The sequence below is a fragment of the Chlamydotis macqueenii genome, chromosome 9, assembly GCF_036417535.1.
Source record: "Chlamydotis macqueenii isolate bChlMac1 chromosome 9, bChlMac1.mat, whole genome shotgun sequence".
Classification (NCBI taxonomy): Eukaryota; Metazoa; Chordata; class Aves; order Otidiformes; family Otididae; genus Chlamydotis; species Chlamydotis macqueenii.
The window spans coordinates 27311801-27333870 of record NC_141564.1 but is presented as its reverse complement, the minus strand read 5'-3'; the positions used below and the strand labels follow the sequence as shown (position 1 = coordinate 27333870).

The 22070-nt window shown below is 46.6% G+C and overlaps 3 protein-coding genes across 3 annotated transcripts in view; 1 reads left to right on the top strand and 2 right to left on the bottom strand.

The window, feature by feature from the left end:
- Positions 1 to 22070, top strand: part of MED12L (mediator complex subunit 12L) — a 131274-nt gene that overhangs the window by 31071 nt on the left and 78133 nt on the right. Inside the window, exons 14-15 of the mRNA XM_086754304.1 lie at positions 912 to 1016; positions 2026 to 2202. Of these exons, the coding sequence (XP_086610430.1) occupies positions 912 to 1016; positions 2026 to 2202 (282 nt within the window). The remainder of the gene's footprint in view (positions 1 to 911; positions 1017 to 2025; positions 2203 to 22070) is intronic.
- Positions 3327 to 16547, bottom strand: GPR171 (G protein-coupled receptor 171). Its single transcript, XM_086755002.1, has 3 exons — positions 16471 to 16547; positions 6234 to 6439; positions 3327 to 4844 (listed from the first exon to the last, which is right to left on the bottom strand). Exon 3 carries the CDS (start codon positions 4793 to 4795, stop codon positions 3812 to 3814), a length of 984 nt encoding a protein of 327 aa, XP_086611128.1. The 5' UTR covers positions 4796 to 4844; positions 6234 to 6439; positions 16471 to 16547; the 3' UTR covers positions 3327 to 3811.
- On the bottom strand, positions 13625 to 16574 carry P2RY14 (purinergic receptor P2Y14). Its single transcript, XM_010125260.2, has 2 exons — positions 16471 to 16574; positions 13625 to 14998 (listed from the first exon to the last, which is right to left on the bottom strand). The coding sequence occupies exon 2, from the start codon at positions 14978 to 14980 to the stop codon at positions 13967 to 13969; it is 1014 nt and encodes a 337-aa protein (XP_010123562.2). The 5' UTR covers positions 14981 to 14998; positions 16471 to 16574; the 3' UTR covers positions 13625 to 13966.

Genomic DNA, 22070 nt, shown 5'->3' with positions numbered 1-22070 from the left:
ATCTAACAAACAAAACAAACAGGACAAACAGAAAGGCACAGTATAGATTTCTAAATGTACCAATGGAAAAACTTAATTGCAGATGTGCTTCAGGGAAGAGAGGGGAGAGCTTTAAGCAGGAGCAGTCAGTGGGGAGCCTGGAGTAAGCCCCACATCCTCTGGGTAGTGTGGGGCGTGCTGGCATAGCACGGGCCTGAGCAATGCGCAGCGTGGTACTCTGCTCACGGACCATCGGAGCTTACTGTGCGCTACGCAGCCACTGACCGAAGACACTGAAGCCAAACCTCGACTCGTGTGTGTGCAATCCCGAGTCTTCTATCAGATGAGCAGTTTGTAACCTTTTCTAAAACTAGTGCAGAGGAAGGCAGTTTTAAACTCAGGGCTGCAGACCATGTGTGACATCCTGTGATGAGATGTCGCCTGTTGTTCTGCTGCACAGTCCGTGGGAGCCTGTGGCCAGCTAAAGCGTGCTGTTATATTTCTTTTGAATTTCTTTTGTATATCTCTAATGTCAATCTCATGGCCAAATTTGCTCTGAAGTATAGCGGGTTTCTACAAGTGATTGTGATCCTGTTGTGGTACAACCAAGTAGGAGATAAGGCACAAGGGTCAGCTTCCTGTTCTGTCGGTGTCCCTGGAGCAGGGTTGCTCACAGGGATATACTGCAAAGTTTTGTTTCCCCCTTTGGCTCCTGTGCTTTTCTATGCTTTTGTGGACTTAGGCTTGAGAAATACTTTTGTGAATTAAGACTTACCATAAAGATTTAAAAGTTAGTATCTGAAAACTTCCTACCATTGGTACTTTTTCTTCATTCTTAAATATGTGGAATACTTGGGTTTGCCTGTGATCAGTGAAATGAGTCTTCAATAAAATGTGACTGATGTTTGTTTTTTCTCTCTGGCAATTATTAGGATCATAGTGTTATGGAACATATGGGCATTGACTCAGGAACCGCTAGTATTTTTGATGATGTAGACAAGAGTGACTTTAAGGCAGATTTTGGTTCGGAATTTCCAGTAGGTTTAACTTTTGATTTTTGCATGCCTCTGCCTGTGTCTGCTGCTTGCTGTTGTCGCTGAATTGTCTCTCCATGCCCCTGACACCACCTTGCCTCTTCCATCAACAGCCATGTCCTTTGGCATCCGGTCCCTGCCATCGTCTGTGTCAGTGCACCGCCTCCTTTCTCCGCATCTCTGCTGCGTGACAGCTTGCTGTCTTCGGTGCTTGCCCTAGTTGTCCACCTGCACGCTCCTCCCTCCCTCCTTCCCTCCCTCCTCTTGCCTCCAGCGTACTCAGAGTGCTGCTATTACAGTTAAGCGTGAATCAACAGGCAGATTTACCCACTTCTTTAACACCGAGGAACCCCAGATTGATACCACTTGCTTTTCAAGTGACTTTGGCTCTGTCTTCCAAATCTGCTTCACCCCCTTTTTTTTTTTTTTTTTCCTTCCCTTTCTCTTTTCTTTTTTTCCTTACTGTTAGCCTGAATCTGCATTACTCTTGAATCTCCTGGTTTCTTCCTGGGGACTGCTCCTCATTCTGCATCCCCACAGACTCCTGTGCCCTGACCTGTTGGTGCAAACCCACTTGCAGGGTGGTGGGACCCCTATTTCTGCCTGACATCTGTCATATTGGTGGTTTCCAGCACATCCATGCCTGCCTACAATGTCTCTTGTCACCTCCCACTTCACCCTTTTCATTATTTTCCCTCAACCCCTGGACTGTCTCATCGCGGTTCCTTTGTCACAGCAGCATAAGAAGTGTGGAGATTGCCCTGAGCCCTAATGAATACTGCTAGTTTAAAACTTGTCAAAAACAAGAGAGATCTGCGTAGAGATATAACGTGTGTATGTATCTTAAATTGCAGATTGATTAGGATTGCCCTTATTTTGTCTGTCTGTGAAAAGCTGCAGATGCTTAAGAAGTAACTGTAGGCAAGCACAAAATCGTGTCTCTGAATGCAATTGCTGAATTTTGAGAATTAGAGGTTACACTTACCTTAAACGTTTGTTTTACATGACTTAGATTTTTTCTCCGATGCCTGGGGAATCTTGTGAGAATGTGAACTCTTCTTTAGACAGAAGAATTTCAGTTACCAGTGAGAAGTCAGTCAAGAGGGAAAGACTGAGAGAGCTGATTTTTCCATCCAACTATGACCTCCTTCGCCATTTGCAGTATGCAACGCATTTCCCTATACCTCTGGTGAGTGACCTTGTGTGCGTAACAGGACTGCCTGACATGATAGCAAAGCATTTCAAGAAGGAAAAGCTCACTGTCTGAAGAGAGCCAGGCTGGGTGACCTCTGCCCGAGGGCTCCTGGCTGCTTGGTGTGACACTGTTGCTGCCAGCGGGCACGGGCTGTGCGCTGCGAGGTGGGTGCGGTAAGGAGCCAGGCACCACAGTTAAACCATGTCCCAGGGTCTAACAAAAGTTGGCTAAATAGAAAATTTGACACTGTAGTTGGCCAGACGGATGAATACCAAAATAGTTCTGAAAGAAATAGTTCTGAAATGCAAGGGGCAGAATAGTGGTGTTCCTTCCCACCCACTGCGTGCTGTTCCCAGCGTGGGTTTTTGGCTGCTGCTGCTGTGTTTGTCTGTAGGCTCATGGGAGCTGAAGGGGGGCCCGTGAATAACATTCCAGATCCAAACCTTCATTCAGATGGCTTTTCATGTTTTCTACTGTGCTGGAAAAAGGGCCCAGATGCTGAACTGGAATGTATCTACTCGAGAATTATTATTATTATTTTTAAACAATGATACTAAATCCTATCAAAACAGGAATTGCCATGTGAGAGTATGATGTGATGACTACAATTGTCTTTGCGTCGCGTTTCTTACTCCGCAAAGTTTGGGTTCTGATTTATTGCAGGTGAATTGTTGTGAGAATACTGAACGAGCTAGTTCTGTTCAAGGCAGTTTTGAGTGCTTGCTTAAAGACTGATTTGTATTTTGCCCATTTTAACGATTAGAAAAAAGTTACCTTGATTCGTTTTTGTTCCTGAAATATTTTTGATTTACAGATGGAGCTAATCCAGGTAGCTGGATTTTACCTATGCAAATTGACTTTAAAAATTTTGATTATCGACTGTTCTACATATGCATTATTTTTGGAAGTAGTTGTAAATTAGAATATTAATGAACTTAGTTACTGTTTTCTAAGTTTTTGTAAGTAAAACAAATGACGAGAACACACTGGATATTTATACTTACTCTTTATCGTAACTTAAAAACTTCCTTGAATTTTCTGTAATGACACGTCGTTAGCTTTTTTCATATGAATTGAAGCGGCAGTAAGGAGAGGCAATGGAACTTGGCAAGGACAAGACATTTATTTGTAAAGGCTACAGGTGTGATGTAAGCAAACACAGTAATTTTTAATCAGTGGAGCTTAAAATCACTTTCTGGAGTAAATAATGCCCTCTGAAATGCTTTTGGGTTAATTGCATCTGAAAACTTCGCAGCTTAGGAACTGCTATTAAGTAATCTCTTGATTGCACCGAGTCATTTAAAACAGTAAGTATACGATATTTAACTTGTAAAAGCCGAGTTCAGGTGTTTACCATAAATAATGGTAAGGTGTGCTTGAGACTGTCTGAACGTGTTGTGTTCTTAAGCTGGTCCGTGGCTGGTCATCACTGGTAGACTGAGCTACTTCTGACTGGCGTCACCAAACGTGCTGCTGGTTCAGACCTACCGTGCAAGTTTTCTGCTTCTGCCTGGCCTTGTTCAGCAGGAGTGCTGTTGACGGTGGTCGCGTGCTTGCACCACGGCTGTCTCTACAGTGGATTTGCACGCTCTTCTGACGTGTTTTAGAATTGGTATATTTGCAGCTGCTCTTCACTTCTGTGTTGTAGCTCTTTGTCCCTGAAAACCTTTGCTTCTTTGGGTGCTGCAAAAGTCTCAGTGAATTTCAGCCTGAATGCTTTGGAAAGGTGATAATACAGAATAGGGTCAAAACAGAGGTTTGATACTGCAAAGAGCAGTGTAGATTCTTTAGCTTTGAAGAGGGCTTGTTTCAGAGAGCAGCTGGTGATGGCGTCGCTTTGGCTCAGAGTGTAGGGAATGCGAACAATGTGGTATGGAACGAAGCACAGCAGGTAGCCGGCCGTTACCAGCAGTATGTTGATGAGGGCTTTCTTCACGTTGGTGTAGCTCTCGCTGTATTTGTTTCGGTAGAGTTGTCTGATAACAAGGAAATTGGAAATCAGTATCACAGCTGAGAAGTTCAGGAATATTGCTGTGCAGATGAAATTAGTAAACACATGCCAGTCTCTCCCAAATTTTGTTTTGAAATCGATGCATCCTGCGCCAGGTCTCTCCTCAATGTTTTGGATTGGAATAGCCATGTTAGGCACCGTTATAATGAGAACCATTGTCCATATGACGGCAGACAACATCTTGGCAAACCCAGGCTCCTGAATGCGGTAGATCTTAGAGCTGTGCATTAGCTGAAGGCAGCGGTCCATGCTTACAAATCCCAAAAACATGATTGATAAATACATGTTCAGGTAGATGAAACAGGCTGTGACTTGACAGTGGAATATTCTCAGTTTCCAGGATGCAACTCCTAGGTCAACAATAATCTTTACTGGCAACGCCAAAGTCAACAAAAAATCTGCCGTTAAGAGGTTAATTAAGTAGATGCTCATACACTTCTGTTTGTTATCTTTTTGTGTGAATGCCCATAGAGCGAAACAACTTCCGATAAACCCCATAAGAAAAATAAAGTAGTAAAAATAGGTAAAAGGTTCCATTTCTTGGCCAACATGGCATTGTGAAATGTTGCTTGACATTGTAAACTTTTTGTGCAAGTTGGTTTTGCTGCTGGGAGATACCGAGAACCTACAAAAAGAACCAGAAGATGTCAATGACCTCAACTTCTCCTGAGCAACAGTAGTTATTCTCTGAGAATTTTGTGTGATTAATTTCATGGAAAAAATGCGACTGGGAAGAAATATTTTTCTCTTCATGCTGCTTCACAGATATTCAAGAGGGCTTTGTTCTCATGTCAGGAAAGTTTAGAAATGTATTAGGATTTGTTCTTGGAAGCACACAGACTTCTGAGAAGTCTTTCTGTCTTTCTGAGTGTGTGTTTGGTTCAACACAACCCCCCTGACCAAAACACCAAAGGAAAAGGTTTGAATTTGCTTAAGATTAAGGATCTGGTTAATAATATTAAAACTTCATAACTTTTGAACAATGGAAACCATGCCTGACGAAGGGTGATTCTTGTGGCAGTCTTGTTCTAGAAAGATGCATTAGGAGTTTTGAAGTTAAAGCACCGTCAAACCAATATGCGGGTACGTCAGAGAGATGAGCAAATAGTTCTAATCGGTGTGAAGTTTTTGCAAACTGCTCTCTCTCCCTACCTGAACAGAGGGTAAATTTATCTCGTGTTTTTATGGAGCCTTTAGGAAAAGCACATTTTGAAAGAAGCAGCTATTAAATAATTTTGCTCACTTCCTTTTTAGGTTTCACTAGAAATTACAGGAAAGAAAAATAGGAAATTCTTATTTTTTAACTAAATATCCTGCTCCATGACAGAGGGGTTTTTTGTTTGTTAGCTACACTGTCAGACACTGCATAGCATGTCTGTGGGAGAGGAGGCACGTTCGTTAGGATTTCTTGGAATGAAAACCAGTATGTTTGTGTCTTGAATAGCATCAGACAGCGACAGGTTTTTATTTCATTATATTGTTCCTAATTTTAACACACAATATAAAAAAAGCACTGCATTTGCACATTTATTTTCTGCTGTAAAATACGAATCCAGAAACGCCTAATTTGTAAACCAGAATGACTGCAGATTTAAAACGGGGGGAAGAGCAGTTTGTTTCTTGCAGTTGGCTTTCTGCAGGTGGTCTCTGTTGTCTTGAAAACATGGAACTGAGCCGAATTAAGTTTTGGTCTGTGCGGCGCGGAGCACGCGGCGCTGCCGGAGCCGCTGGGCCTGCTGAGGCGGCGGGACTCTCCCGGTGTGCTGCGCCTCCGCGGGCTCGGGCGGGCTGCATCCAGCCTCCCGGCAGCAAACAGCCCCGAAACGCAGCTGGAGCTGGAGCCTCCGAGCACACAGCCTGGCTGCGGCCGAGCGCCGCTGGCTGCAGGCGAAGCAGAGGCTGTGTTGCGAAGTCCCTGAGCCCGACTTCCTGCACGTTTGGCACAGTTAATGCTTCGAACTGTGCTTTTGCATAGCTCTAGGTAGGCTGGAGCGGGCAGACTAAAAGCACGTACCTGCTGTAGTGGTCTCCGGGGTCTTCTGAGCATTGGTCGGCGAAGCTCTGACGGCTCTTGGCAGCGGCTCTTGCAGCCCAGCAGCGTGTTAATCTTTTCCTCTGCCTGCGTCTGCTGGCTTTTTAAAATGTGCCTGTGGTTTTTAGAATGTGCTGATTGACGCAGTTAAAACCAGCATTCAAATAACTAAACCACGTGGAAGTTACCTAAAAGAGAGGTGACAGAGAACTGTCGGCGTTCACGGAACGGCCCAGAGCCCTCTCTCTGCTCTCGCGCGGGAGCTGGCGGCTGGGCGCTGAGTGCCATGCAGCGCGGCGCTGGGCTGCTCCCGGCGCTGGGTGCTGTGTAGGCTGAAACTGGGAATGAGGGGAGGAAAAGGGCTGCCAAGGAGCCGGGTTTGACGTGTTGGTGTGGCCGGTAGCATGGATTCTTACAGTTACTGCAATTCACACCACGGTTTTGTGGAGGACAGGTGGTTGGAGTCGCTTGGGCTGTCCGCGTCGGCACGCCGCAGGGATGGTGGATAGTGCTGTGCTCCGGCTGGCGCCCGCGGGCCTGAGGGCACTGCTGTTCTCTCTCTCTCTCCTCCTGACTTCAAGGCTGAAGATTTACGTTTAAATGTTCATCGTGTGTTCACGTGTGTAAGGGTGCCAAGACACGTACGGTTTGGTCAGCCCTGGCACATGGGCCTTCCCGTGTAGTTCCTAAAATTTCCTCAGGTTGGTGGCAGGTTCGTGGCCTGGGGCTGTAGGTGCGTGATGGCAATGGCCGGTTCTTTGCTTTTGTTCTTAAAAATCTGAGACTCCCTTCTCCCTGTATGTCTTACCTTTAAAATCTGTCTAGAATCAGGGTTTTGCAATGTAGTTGGTTCTCGTTCATTACAGTATTCCTGCATGAAATTCCAGGTTTTTTTTCTAGAGTTGCAGCCTAATTTGTAAATTTGAAGGCACATAGGGATTCTACTGACAGCAGTTAGAATTATAAGCCTTTGGACATTTGCCAAGCACTATTAAAAATAAAAATGACACATTAGGGATATAGGGGAAATGTTTAGAATTAAGCTTTTTATTTTTTGTTCCTTTCCTTTTTTTTTTTTTAAACTAGGAGAAAATGTCTAACACCAGACTGAGAGGCCGGGGTGCTGCCGACGATACCGAAACCCCAGAATGTTAGCAGTTTGCTGTAGCTGAGAATCCACAGGAATTTACAAATCATGTACCAGAGCTTTGTGAAGAAACAAATCAAGAATGTCTGGTTTTAAGTTTAGTCATAAGCCTAAAGTTCAGACCGTATTTGTCAAAATGTTTGTGAGACTTTCTAATCCAGAATGATGCTATGTTCAGTTTTGAGCAAACATGGACCAGTTTTGTGGTGCTATGCTCATTCTGCAAAACTGATCTTGCCATACTTGTGTTTTTCTTTTTCTTTTTTTTTTTTTTTAACCTTTAAGTGTAGTATTCAGTCATTTTTAGTGTGTCTGTGTGTTTGTGTCTGCCCTTTTCCATAGAGCAGTTTACAGCTCAGAAGACTTTTCCAGGTCTGAAAAGACAAGGTGATGGTTGGGTAAACCTTTACTGAAAAATGGTCTACGGTTCGTACAGAAGTGTTTTGGGAGGAGGGGAAACACAACAACGTGAGTCTACTGAGTCGTAATTCTGTTTTTATTGCAGTTCAGTGCCATCTTCTTCTCCTATGTATATGTCTAATTTAAAAGGCCATTTTAGTTCATAAATTACAGATGCAGGTGGTAGGTTTTGCTGTAATTAAAGTTGCTGAGCACTTCTCATCATAAAACTATTTTTGGTTGTTTAAACTTTGCTGAGTTTTTGACTTTTGATTTGACATTTTCCATGATGCATGCCTGCTTCGGCTGACTCCTGGGATTGGAGGGTGGTGCAAGGAAGGGACAGGGTGCTGGTGTGGGTGGGAATTCAGGCAGAATGATTAAATCATTTCTGAGAACAAAGCTAGGAAAAATAACATCTAAACCTTAAAAAAAAAAATCCCCATTCTAAGTGTACCGACCTTTAAAAGAGCATGAGGAGTCTTGTGTTTTGAATTGGACACACTAAAGATTTATGTGGGTGGTCCCTGTGTCAGGATCACTTCTGATACCTCCCCGCGTTTTGTGTATTCTTTTGGAGAAAGGTTTCACCTCCAGAAAGTTTCCGGAGGCTTTCCAGAGCTCTGCTGTTAGGAGGCTTTATCTTTTTTTTAATTCTGAGCACCCGCCACTGCAGGTGTGGTCCAGCCGAGCACCCGCCGCTGGCTCAGAGCAGGGAGCGGTGCCCTGGGAAGGGGGAGCCCAGGGCTCCGGCGTCGCAGAGGAGAGGGCGCTGGGGGCCTGGGGGCTGCGCTGGGTTACCTGCCGGGGATGCGGAGGAGCTGGGGGAAGGGAAGGGCGTGAGAGTAGCCAGTGTGGATGGGGAGGGAGTTTGGGTGTGCCTCGGGGTCCTGGCGGGTTCTCCTGGCCGAGGGTTTGGCTCTGTGAAGCTGTGAAGCGTTATGTCACAGTATCCTGTGTGGGGAGTGTTGGGGCTGTGCAGGGCGATGCTGCCTGGGCCGTGGGAGAGCGGGCGTCTGCCCAGCCAGGCTCTGCTCGCTGATGAAGAACACTCTGTGTAATGATCGCATGAGATCCTGGACGCGCACTTGGGTTGGCTGATGATTCCCCCGGGAGATGCCACCTTGTGTTTTCTCTTCCCCCTTCAGCAGGTTGTTTCAGAGATTATTTACTTACGGCTCCTCAGATAAGGGTCCCGTGGGACTTATTCAGGATTAAAGTTAGATAAAGATGCACTATAAGGGATGGAATTAAGTTTAAAAGGACAACTTTCTGTAATTTTGTATTGGAGGAGCACAGGCAGGCTTGCATGCAAGTGCATTTACACTATGTTTGTCCTTATGGTAAAGGGATGTCACTTTGTTTTCATTGCATTTTCCTTCTCTTCAGTGCTGGAGAACATTAACTGTTAAGGAGCACTGGCCAGGCACGGACGTTCCAGGCTCTGTGCGATCTCCTTTCTTTAAATAAGGAAAATATGTAACGACCAATGTTAATCCATCTGTTAGGAAGCCAGTGTTTGAATCTGTATCGTTCATATCCCTGTATCTTTCACATCAGGAAGATCGTCATGATTCCCTTATGTAAGGTTTTGGAGCCTACTTTCCGTGCAGTTACAAAAGGAAGGCTTATTGGTACGTTGTGCCCACACGGACTGTGTGTCACATTTCCCGGCATCAGGCGTGGGAGAAAATGGGGAGAAGTTTCACCCACGCTGAGGTGGGGGAAGGTAACTGTAAGCTTCCGGCGGCGTGGAACGGTGCTGGGGGGGCAGGAGAGCATCCCTGCCGCAGGAAAAGCACCCTTGCCACCGTGTCCTTCTGCACGGAGCAGCCTGAGAGCAGGATCAGGCCGCCTGCAGGAGGGGGTCGTGCCCAGAGCCCCGGCGGGGGTTCCTCCTCCCGCTCCGGACAGTGGCTCTGTCTCCATGGGCAGGTCTCCAGAGCCGTGTTCAGGAGCCGGCTGCCACGGCTGTGCTGGGGAATGTCTTGGGGTGGATTACTTGTTAAAGGTGCTGAAAGTCTGAGATTGAATTTTGAGTTTTGATTTCTTCAGTGTATTTTTATGTGCCTGTACAAGCCAGACAGATGTGCACGGGCAGAAATTCTGCAGTCCATGTGAGATGGAGAACTGATAGAAACCCTGGTTTTATCATGATTTTGTCTCATGTATGTGATGATAAACAGGAAAAAAAAGCCAAAAACCACTTGCAAACAGTAGATTTTCTTTCAGCTTATCTTCAGTTGTGAGAAAGGCATTCAAAATCAACGTCAGAGGCACAGCAGTGAGCGGATGGTACAAATTAGTCCCGAGGGAGTTTCCTCTCTTCCTGTGCACGCCTGTCGCAGTCACTGTTTCGGTACTGAGGTATGTCTTTAGGAGCAGTCTCTGCGTGGTGTAGCCAAGTTTTTTTCATGTACAAACTATCAAGTTTAGTCTTCTCTTCTTCTTTTACTACTTCCCTTGACTTTCATTGACAGATTAATTTTTTTTTATCCTGTTGTGATGTCTGCATTGTAAATTAAAAATAGGAGTGATCTTGGCACAGGGTAGTTGTGAATTCTGAGCAGAAATAGCTGTTTCTGATGAAGAAAAACCTGATTGCTATATTTATTTCAGAGTATAAGGAGGTGAGATGTGTTCAGGGTTCCTGTGTCACTGAGCCTGTCGGAGAGGGGGGGATCCGCTCTGCGCGGCACACGGCGCTGTGTGAACTCCAGGTGCTGCGGGTGGGTAACCACGTCCCGGGGACGGGCGTCGCTGGCAGCCCACAGAGCACGCTCCTTAGCCTGCCGTCACCTTCCGCCCGTTCCGGTCTTTACATTGTTTGATCAATGTTCTACAGATATGCACTGCCCTGAAGTGATCATTAGTAGATGTGATAATGAAGATATTATCGTAAAAATAATAAAGGACTTACTTATTGGAGTGAGATGGGAGAGTATGTGTGAGATGTTGACAGAGACAAGCTGGCCCTTCCCTCCTGTTCCTTCTGTGTTAAAGTCAGCAGATACAAGGGGTGCTCCCTCGTTACAGCTGCTGCTTGTGACGGTGTGGCCTCCTTAAGTAGGTTAAAGTGGCATCCACCTCCTCTTTGGTGAGTTATTTTTGTTGGTTTTTTACAATAAAGATCATTTTTTGAGATTACATCTGCACAACTGGAATTTTTTTGTATATTGTGGCAGTTGTGGAGTTGAGCTTTCTGTCCTGAAATAGTGTGTGGAGGAAGGATTCCACTTGCTAGGTTTGGCTCTTTACCTAGTGGCAGAGAAAGCTGTCCATGTTGAAGCCTTACACCACGATATTAGCATAAATAACCCATTGCACGGTAACTGCAGCGTTGTCCTTTGTCCAGTGTGATGCTGAGCTGGCCTCTGGGTAGATTGCTGAAGGCTAGAGCAGCTTTATGAGGTGGTGCATAGTTTAAAACGTGAGATGTTTCTGGGCTTTTTGAAGCAGATTTATGCCATCCTACCTGGGTGCTATCTCAAGGTTTGGAACAGCAGAACAGTGTCTCCGTACAAAGGTATGACCGGGAACTCCACCAGGCTTGGGGGACAGAGGCTGAAATGTGTGAACGTGACAATTCCTTTGTGCGGATGTCTGTGTGTGATGTCTCTTGCCAGCCTGCAGTGCAGGCTTGTTCTTCCTAGGTGCACCATGCCTTTGCAAGAGATTCCAGGTCCAGCTGTGTAACTGAGCTCTGCGAAAAATAAACAGACCAAACCCAGGTTCTTGGTCCTGCAGTGCCATGGAGGGAATCATGAGTAAGTCAGGAGGATGAGCTGCAGCTGGGGACTGGGTCACCGTCAAAAGGGAACCTTGTTTAGCTCTGGGTCACCTGTAACTTTCAGTGCAAGAATTTTAGGGAATTTCCCCAGGAGGTGGGTTGAGAAGGCAGGAGCTGGTGCTTAGTGCGACCACAAGGGTTCTGAGTGGGAGCTGGCTGGGTTAATCTGAGCCACGATGTGCTGGGAAAGGTGTGAAAGAATTAACTTACCCAGTGCAGGAAAAACAATTGACCCCGTGCCTTTCCATCCCAGTTTGTATAGCGAAGCAGAGAGCAAGGCTGGGGAAACGGAGCAGAAGCTTGTTGTAATAATGGTGGTGTGTGAGACATGTCACGCACAGGGTGGTGGATTGCAGAAGGATGGGGGGTCACAGAAGCATTTTCTGACTAGCGAAGCTGTTGGAGGGAGATTTTTTTTCAGAGCGAATGAAAAGCTAGAAATGTCGTGTGACTTCTGAAAACGTGTGTTGGTCAGCATCCTTTCCCCTGGGTGCCTGTATGTCAATTTTTGTCATTCTAATATCAGTAATCTGGTGGGGTGAAGAAACAATTTTACAATACAAGTAATTTTTTCAAAGCTTGCAAAGCAATTAAAAAGTTGTACAAATACATATTGTGGAAGTGTTTTCATCTTGTATGCCAGTGTGCTTTCACAGCCACAGTTATTCAGATTTACGTAGGCAAATACCAAGCCATACCATGTAAAGAGCTACATGTTTTTGCCATAAATGACAAAAAGTCTCCCACAAAACAACGGATTCCCTTCCCCAGCAGGCTATTTCCCTTGCTTGGAGGGAAGAGCCTGGGAGGTCTCAGTTTGACAAGAGTCAGGGAGCTCTGAAAGAACCATATAAATAATCTTTTATGTGTTTTCTTTAAAAAGCACAGCCAAAATGCAGCCTTCTCCTGTAGTCGCTGCGGGCTGGTTGGGGCTGGGGATCCCCCCAACCCGGCGGTCAGGTGAACATCCCGGCTGGCCTGGGCGTTGGGTGCCGGCTGCTGTGTGTGCGTGGGGGCACCACTCTTCAGGCGGGCGGGAGGTGAATGGGTAAGTGTGCGCCATTGCCGTGTTTCAATGCAGCACGCTTGTCCAGGCCTTCAGCTGAGGTGTGGTCCTGCGTGATGGTTTGTGGTGGTAGGACGCTGTTACTGTAGATGGGTGGTTGCAGACCGAGAGCAGTTACCCACAGCCTTGGAGAAGGTTCAAAGACCGTATGTTTAAAAATCTTTCATGTTGAGGGATTAGCTGTGAGGACTAAAATGAAACACAGTGGCAGAAAGGTGAAGCACGTGTTATTTCTGTTTTCTGTATCGTCTTTGTTAAGTGAAGGGAAAGCGTTCAGCTTCCAGAGCCACTACGTGAAGGCTTTTGTGGGTACTTTATGCACTGGTGTGTTTTCCCTGTACAAAGACAAAATCAACTAAAAAAAAAAAAAGCTTCACTGAAAAATACAGTTAGAAAAGAGATTATATTTATATATAGAAGGTTGGTGGCTTTCAGCTATTACCGTTGTATGGAGAGAAATGCTTTATCATTGCACTAAAAGCATGGGAAAACTGAGAAATCATTCTTGCTGGCTTTACATATATCCCAGAGTTTCTAGACAGCTGTACATGTGTGTGTTCACATGGCTCCTTGAGTGTTCGTACCTCCTTCTGCAGCCGCAGCGGGGCAGTTACTGAAATCTCAGTCAGCTTGGTGTGAACGGGTTTGGTGTAGATCGTGTTGTTTCAGAAAGTCCTGAGGATTTGATGTGTATTTTTTCCTTTTTTCTCTTTCTTTCTTTCTTTTTTTTTTTTCCCTTCTGTTTTTCCCCCTCACTTGTTGGAATGGAGACCTTCCTTAAGCTGCACGTTGCCTTCAGCCCTTTGCTTTGTGACCTGGTACGTACGCGAGCGCTTCCTCTCAGGGGCTCAGTCCTCTTCCATGGGCTGGTGGGGGCCGAGTCAGAGAGTTGTGCTGAACTTCTCGTGCTGCTTCTGAGGGCCTGCTACTGTCGAGGTGGAGCTGCCAGCCCTTCGCAGGCCGTCACGCTGGTTTGTTGCTCATTGTGTGTGTCGTGCCTGGCTTTGTGAGAAACAGCAGCAGATCGGTTTGGTGACGGGGTCTGTTGGATAATCCGGTGTTCCAGTTACTCCTCTCTCTTCTGTTGAGATCCCGTTAGGTCGTACCACGCCACGATGCAGTCAGAGCACCAGCTGCAACAGCGTGTAATAAATATATTGGCCGTGCAATCATGTTGTTATACAGAGGAACACCGCTTGGTACTTTGTGCTGAAAACTTTTTTCTATTTTATTGCTGGTTCTCATCAGTTTCTTTGAGACATTTGCGTTCTTGAATAACTTTCTGAAATGTGCATTACTTTACAGATCAGAGTCTACACTGTTTTTATATTTTCCTGAAATGTATTTGATCTTCTGGATTTAGAAATTTCAGCCTCAGTGGAAGTTTTCAGCTTGAGATGTAGTTTTTGATACAGCTTTTCTTTAAAGGGTAGGCAGAGGAAAAAATAAATAATGGGATCAAGGCACACGTTTGCTGCAGACAGTACAAGAGTGAACTCCTTTGTGTAGAACAGAGTTTTTTTTGACTGGCAGTTGAATTGTGAGCTAGTTTGGCTCAGAGTGTACGGTATTCTGCAGAGGTGATAGGGTACAAAGCAAATGACAAACACAAACATGATACTGAATATATTACGGCTGGTTTTTCTCTTGGTCACATCTGAGTTCCTTCTGAACTTCTTATAAGAGCTATATATTTTCTTTGAGATAGAAGTGTAAAAAATGATTAGCAGAAGAAAAACAACCCAGAATATCCCTGTGCAAATATAACTTGACACCTTGTGCCACTGTCTGCCAAGCTCACTTTTAAGACCTATACATTCCCTGGAATAATTTTCTTCAGTGATTTCATTAGTTAAAATCATATTTGGAAGCGATATAAGCGTTAACAGTAACCATATGATGATAGAGACCACCTTACTGTAGTTAACCGTGTGAACAAAGGAGGTGAATAAAGGCTTTACAATTTTGTAGTATCTGTCAAAACCTATGAGGCCAAAAAATGTGATCCCGATGTACATGTTTGTATAAAAAACAACAGCAGAGTATCTGCACACAAACATGTTCAGCTGTGGAGATGCGATTTCTGAATCGGCAAGAATTTTGAAAGGTAACGTCAGGCTCATCAGGAGATCGGCAACAACAATGTTTTTGAGATAGACAATAAAACTGTTTTTGCTAGAAACATGCAGGAAGATCCACGTGGAGACACCGTTCAGCAAGAGCCCTGCTGTGAAAATGAAGCAGTAGACCAGGGGAATGACTGTCTTAGTTACTGCTGCGCTGTGGCTGCAGTTGTTTCCCGAGGAGTTTGTGCTGGAGTTGAACATCTTACAGTATCTTTCTTCCTAGAAGCAGAGAAAGATTATCTCAGTAAGGTAAAATGGTGCTATTCTTTACATTAATTAGTATAAATTTCTACTCTTACTTCAAAATAAACTTGCTGTGCTTCTTGGAAATCACCACGTTGTCATTTCCAGCAGGGATGCATACTCAGTATTTTCCAGGAGGTGCCACCTCCCTTTTTGATGACGTTCAAGGCATACTGCTGTGCTGAGCAGAGGATCCATTCGCCTCTCCGTCTGACTTTAATCTGTTGTCTCCAAGCCCTGTGCTGCCCCGTTTCGGCAGGTACAGGCCCGCGTGCTGTGAACTAGGAGGGGGACTGAGCCGCGGTGATTTTGTGGCTCTGAATACATCTCATTAACCCTTAAGGCCCAGTCTGCATTTTTAGCACTGGTTTGCCAGGAAGCACGTGAGGGGTATGAATATTCCTTGTGTGTTCTGTTTTGTATACAGGCACAGAAAACCCTCTGCTGCTAGTCAGGTGTGGAAGCGTCCGGTGCACGCCAGTGTTTTTTGATGCTCGCTTGCAGTAGGGCCTTATGTGCAGCTGGCACAGTTGGCTTTAGACTTCTAGTAGCATGGCGTGCGGGAGTGTGTCTGTTAGCATAACGTAGAAGCTAGAGCTCTCCTCTCTGCTCATTCAGATTTACATTTTAGAGGATCTCCAAGAAAAAATGACATCTGCTGTCTGCTTTTCTTTGAGAGAATATTTGTGGGGGTGGGTTATCCCCAGTAGGGAGGGCAGAACAGATGCAGAGACAACGCTGCTGTATTTGGCAAATGGAAACCTGGGCAGCTGGAAACATGTGGCATGGAGCTGCGAAAAAGACTCCCCCCATCTTTTAGAAAATAAAGAATTTCCTTATTGTCACAATTCAGAGTCCGTAGCTGATGCCTCTGTTTAGCAGATTGGAACCTGAATGCAACCTTCCAATAACTAGAAATAGTTGTTTCCTTCGGGGGGTTATCTTCTGTGTCTCTTTTGCAGACGCTGTGAAGGCTGCCCAGCTTAGGTGCTGGTCTGGGCCTTGCATGGGTAAGTGGAGCAGGTGTTACCTGCGTTCACACCCAAAGCCTGCAGTTAGTCTCCTCCTGGGAGTTCTCCTGTGCGGGGACCTGCCATCCTGTCTTTGTGTTAAAGCTCCAGTCGTTGAGGCATTTGGTTTGGTTGGGCTGGGTTTTTAAAGGAAAACCTGATGTGAAGAGTAGGTATTAAAACTACCGTATGAATACATGTGTTAGGATTAGGAGGTGATAACGGGTAAGGTTTGGGGTGATACTGCTAAAACTAGAAGGATCTCCACTTCTCGCTCTGTATCCTTCAGCCACCCACTCAGACAACTGGAAAGCACCAGTAACAACTGGTGTCTTTGTTTGAGATGGTAACCCGCTGTATTTGAAAACTGTTCTCTCCCCACTGCCGCAGTCCAGGCCCGACTCTGTAAATCTTTCACTATCAATGGCTTGCCCTCACCTTTCTCGATTTGGCTGCTGTGGTGCTTTTGTCAAGGGTCCAGCACACCTTCCATTCTCAGGCAGAGAGCCTCTTCTCTTGGTGGGTGACCTGTGTGGGAGACAGGAAAATAGCGTTGTTAGAGTTGTGTATCTTAACCTAGGACAGCCTCATCCTGCGGTGCTGAGGGATTCCCGCAGCGCAGCGCCTGTTGAGGCTGTCTGGTGGTCAGTGCTGCAGACGTGTCTTCAGATCTTTCAGCAGGACTTCAGAATTGGTCGTGTTCAACCTAGAGCCCATCACTGCATGGGAAAGGCAGAAGGCTTTTGCGTGTCTCCTGTCGTATATCATGTCATTTGTATTCATGATGAATTTTTTTCTACTCTTTTTGTCACCTAGTCACACGCTCAGCTCTTTCTGAAAGGCCTTGTCCCTGCTGCTCTGAATAATTCAGCACTGATGGCGAACGCTGTCCCCTCCCTAGCCTGCTCCCTCCATCAGTTGTGGGTCCCAGTCTGGAACTGGTGGGACTGTAAAGAATCAGTCTAGCAGAGCGGGCTTCACGCAGCTGCCTGGTGCTTCGGGATCCTCATAACCACAGCCACCGCGATGGCCGCGCTCCTCTGCTGCTCCGTGGTTGCAGAGATAGGTGCACGTCGCTGGCAGAAAGCTTGCTTCCCCTTTGTGGAGGAGCCGCCCTTTCATGCTGGTTCTGGTAGCACTCTTGTTCAAGCTGCCCTTAAACCTTCGTGATGAGAACGTCCTCTTCTCTCGTGAGAACTTGCAGCGGCTTGAAATGAGCATAGATATTATAGATATTCACCTTCATTCCACGTTAGAGTTCATCGGGAAGCTGTGAATGCTCCTCATTTGATGTTAATTGGTGGGTCAATTTAGGGCCTTTTTGTCCAAATAGTACTTGAGGTGATGACTGAGCTTCTTCTTTCCCCCCTCCCAGTTCTGAAAGCCTTGCCTGCTGCTCTGTACTGGCGTGCGCTGGAGGGTATGCGTTAGCACCCCGCAGTTCGTGATTTCTGTATGAGAATAGCCTTTCATACCCGAGCAGCATTTTGTCTTCAAAGGCTTGGTCCAGCATCAAGTATATTTATTCTGTGTAAACAATAGCAGCTCGTTGTGCAAAACCAGCAAACGTAACTCACCAAATTAACAAAGCTGATTTGGTAACATGTATAAAAGTGTTGAAGTTTCTCAGTTTGCAGAATTTGCAGTTGTCCTGGCAAAATGCACAGAAGGAAAGTTGCATAAACCATTTAAAGTGCTGAGTTCCTTCTGTGTTCGCACTGTTACGCTATCCTCTGTAGCCCTTCCAGTGTCACTGAGGCACTTCTTGACTTCTCTAACTTAGCTGTCACATTTCAAAGTTCATGGAGGCTTTACTGAACATAAGAATAATATTTACGAGTTTCTTTTTTTTTTTTTTTTTTTTTTTTAAAACCCCTGAATCTAATGAAGGTTCTGTGTACTGAGTGCATGTTTTAGCTCTTTATGAAAATTAATACAGCTGCTTGGTGGATAAACATGCAATGCACTTACTGGGTCAGGAATTGTTGACAGAAATTCTGTCCCCAGAAGTCTTTTTTGAACTTCAAAATGGAGTTTATCAGGGAGGATCGTGCCAAATGTTATCTCTGGTGTTATGAGAAATCTAGAGGAAGAGGAAGCGCAGTACACGAAACATCGCAATTGCTAGTTGTGCTAGAAGCAGAATCTTTTTTTCAGGTTTTCATTCTGATGTGGTAGGACTGTTGGTAGCGGTGTCTGAAGTTGCAGTCCCAGCCACACTGGTGCGATCCAGTTGGAAAGCAGCCCGCAGTTTGGACGTGCGTCCCTGGCCGCCGCGGTGCCAGCTGCCTGCCCTGCTCCCCGGAGCTCCCGCTCTGAGAGGGCTCGCGAGCGGCTGCGGGCCCCTGCCATCCGGACAGGCTGCTGCGGGTCTCCTTGCGGGGCTGAGAGGGTGGATGAGCTCCCTTCTTCGTTAGGAGCCGGCCCAGCGGAGGGAAGGAAAAGCAGGGCCTGCTAGGGTGGTGTGCGGGCGCTGGGATCCCGCCTCTCCGTTCTCCGGGATGCTCTCGGAAGGCGCTCGGCTGGGTGTTGTGGGGGTCAGAGCTGGCAGGGGCTGTCCGAGGGAAAGCCCTGTCCTCCACTGCCTTGCGCGTGCTCAGGGCTGGGCTGCTCCTTGCCGCGTCCCCACAAAGGTGCCGAGCTGGCAGCTGGCTGGGGCGGGGCGGGGTGGAGGGGTTCGGGGTCCGTGGCTGTAACTGCTGCTCTCCTTTGGGAGGCATTTTTTGTAGAGGCTGTGGAGATACGCTGGTACATCTGGCTTCCTGCAAGTTTGCCAAGAGACTAAGATTTTGTTATTTTTCTGTTCTTATTATAACACTTGTCCTAAAGCAATGTCTGGATTTCAATACTTAAGAGAATAAAAGTATGCGAAATACGCTACGTACTATTTCAGCCCTTTAACATGGCCTGTTGGGTGGTGGTGGTTCTTGTTTGCCATAGATGCATAGAATGTGGTGCAGGAAACTGGGCCGAAGGGTGAAACTGGGATGACAGAAAAATAAAATAGCATTCCTGTCGCAGGAAGTAGCAAGCAAGCGACTGCAAGACAGCATCGTACGCAGTGGGGCTCAGTGCACCTAAAGGGGGCTGCAGGAAAGATGGGGAGAGGCTGTTCAGCAGGGCCTGGTGTGACAGGATGAGGGGTGATGGTTTTAAAATAGAGGGAGGCAGATTCAGACTGGATGTATGGAAGAAATTTTTTCCACTGAGGGTGGTGGAACACTGTCCCAGGTTGCCCAGAGAGGCGGTGGATGCCCCATCCCTGGAAACATTCCAGGCCAGGTTGGCCGGGGCTCTGAGCACCCTGATCCGGTTGGAGATGTCCCTGCTCCTTGCAGGGGGGTTGGGCTGGGTGGGCTTGAAAGGTCCCTTCCCACCCAAACCATTCTGTGATTCTATGATTCTGTTTTTTCATGCTATGCTATTTTATTTACAAACTCCTGACTTCCCGAACATGGGGTAAATCAAACAAGAGGCTGGGCTCGGACCTCTCCTGAGTCAGAACGCTGTCCTTTGGGGCTTTGTTAAGATCGCGTGCCAGCCCTGTTTGTGCTGCCAGCCCTTGTGAACTGCCTCCTTGGGTACCGTCTGCTTTTTTCCTCCTGTGTGCATCGCATCCCCAAGCCCTGCGCAGTCACTGCCAGTGTCCCCACTTAGCATCACTGGTGCTGGGGGAGGCACAGGGACCGCGGCCCCTCGAATGACCAGGTGGGCAGGGACCCCCGTCCCCCAGCGGGGTGGCAGCACCCTGACCACCACCGCGTCCCTCTGCAGCCCCTTGCTTTGCCCTGGGCAGCAGCCGCTCCCAGCCTGGGTTGTCTTTTCTTCCTCAGCCGTTAACTGAAGGGAGCAGTTGACTTGCCCAGTTTGGAAGAAATTGACTGTATCATCGAACCTTTAAAATGTTATTTTAACAAACAACGTGGAATACCGCTGTGACACCTTTGGTGACATCTCTGGTGGGACCGTATCTGGCCTGGCTGCCTGGATTCTCTTGGTTGCTTGCACAGTTCTTGGGGGTGGTGGTGGTGAAGAGCGGAACTTCTTTGTGTGACACAGTCAATATTCATAAACCCTGGTGAATTAATGACTGCATCTGTCTTTCTCGTTCCTTATATTTGCAAAAACAATTCCCAGGCTTGTAAGTTACAAAAGCGTGTGGCGTTAGGAGCGTTTCCTGGCAGTGACTGGGCGGAGGGGCATCCCACTAACACCTCTCAGCCGTACGCAGTGTTGCAGTCGGGAGCCTTGACCGTTTTACGGCTGGGAATGAGTTCTCACTTCCAGTGAGATACAAAACATCTGCTTCTGAAACCGATGCAGATCTGAGTACTGAGCTTTTGCTCCTTCCTTCCTCTCCTGCCCATCTGCTCACCCTTTAAAAAAAGGAAAAAATGTTGCGAGCTGCCCTTCTCAGGCAGCCCAGCGATAAGGGGAGCGAGCGGTCTTGTCCCCAGGTCAGACCAAAGCGGGGCAGCGCGCCGCTCCGCGCTGGCGGGAGGCAGGGCTGCGAGGGGCTGCGGGGCAGCGTGGAGCCGGCTGGCGGGACTCGCCGCGCGCCAGCACAGGGTGGTCCGGCTGCGCCACCGCCACGCGCGTAGCCTGTCGCGCTCCCGCGCCGCTGCTGCCCAGTTCACAAACAGAGCTTAACTGAAGCCTTGCTGCTGTCGCTTGGCAGGGGAAAGCGCGGCGTGTCGAATGGCACCGGCTAGCGCGGAGGGCACCGCGCATCGCCAGCGTGTCACAGCAGATTTTCCTGACCGAAGTCATTACAACTGGGTCACACGCGGTGTTTTCCTGGCACGCACAATTAATACCTGGGGTTCTGGAGGACTGGCTGGGTGACAAGAGCCCGCGGGTACGAGGGCAGCTGCAGATAAGATTGTTTATTTCTTGTTAAAATCGCCGGCTCTGCGAAGGGCAGTGCCAGCTCGTTTGCTTGCAGCGTGAGGACACCTCAAGGGCAGAACTTTATTTCTGTCTTGCAAAACCCGCCAGTAATTGTTTAATTTCTTCTTATTGTCCTGGAGTCCCTATGCTACTTTTCAAATCTGAAATTTAACAGCCTGATTTTCCTGGTAAGTTGAATTTTTCATTCTGTTTTTATTTCTGATTTTTAGACAAGGGTCTAAATTATTCTAGAAGTACAATCTTTTAGCATTGAAAGATCAGAGCCTGAGGGATCTGTGCAAACCCTGGTATTCACACTGAAACTTGGGCAATGCTGTTTGCATATAGGATTCCTTTCAGATCTAAACCAAATATTCCTGTTTTTTAATCAAGCCTCAAAAAACCCCACTGAGATCCTTCCTATCTCCCGCCAGTTACAGTTACAGATTTAGGGAGCAGTGGATGTAAGAGGAGAAGTTAGAACTAGAGTATGAGTATTGGGCAGTTTGTGGTTTGATATTAGAGGGCTGAACAGACCAGCTTTTAGAAGCAACCGTCCCATCCAGTTTGGAATTATTCTAGTATGAGTATATCAATAATACATTTTAGTTATTAGTAGTTTTGTTGTCCTAAAACTGGGTGTTTAAAAGAAGTAAAATGTGGCTCAAATAAAGAAACTGTACCCTTAATATTCTAATGGTGTCATCTGTCATTTAAATATTTGATTTTTAATTCTATTTTCTGACATTTTAAACTGAGTTTTATATAGTCATGTTTCCTCCGTCGTAAATTAAATCAAAAATAGTTGCTTAAGGAAAAGGTCTCTTGCTGTGAGACACAATGGGGAGCAGCCCTTACCTGTAGGCAGCAGTCCTTGGCGTGGCGTGGGGCTAGTCCGGGTCTCACACGGATGGTGCGGGGCTCGTCTGCCGGGGTTTTCTGAGTTTATTTACAGTTGCAATTTCTCCTTCGTGTTCCTGGGAATTTGGTTGTGGTTTGCATAACGTGTGGATGCTTTCCTGTTTGCCTGATTTGTCAATGAAAAAGCCCCTAGTTGTAGGTATTTAAAAATTAAAAGTGAATGTTTGAGAGCGCTGGAAACGTACAGAAGCACGTCGTGAAAAGCAGAGTCTGTCAGCAGGGAAGAA

Excerpts from the sequence above, each read along its gene's own strand:
- GPR171 (XM_086755002.1), bottom strand. The coding sequence starts at position 4,795 with ATGTCAAGCAACATTTCACAATGCCATGTTGGCCAAGAAATGGAACCT.
- P2RY14 (XM_010125260.2), bottom strand. The coding sequence starts at position 14,980 with ATGTTCAACTCCAGCACAAACTCCTCGGGAAACAACTGCAGCCACAGC.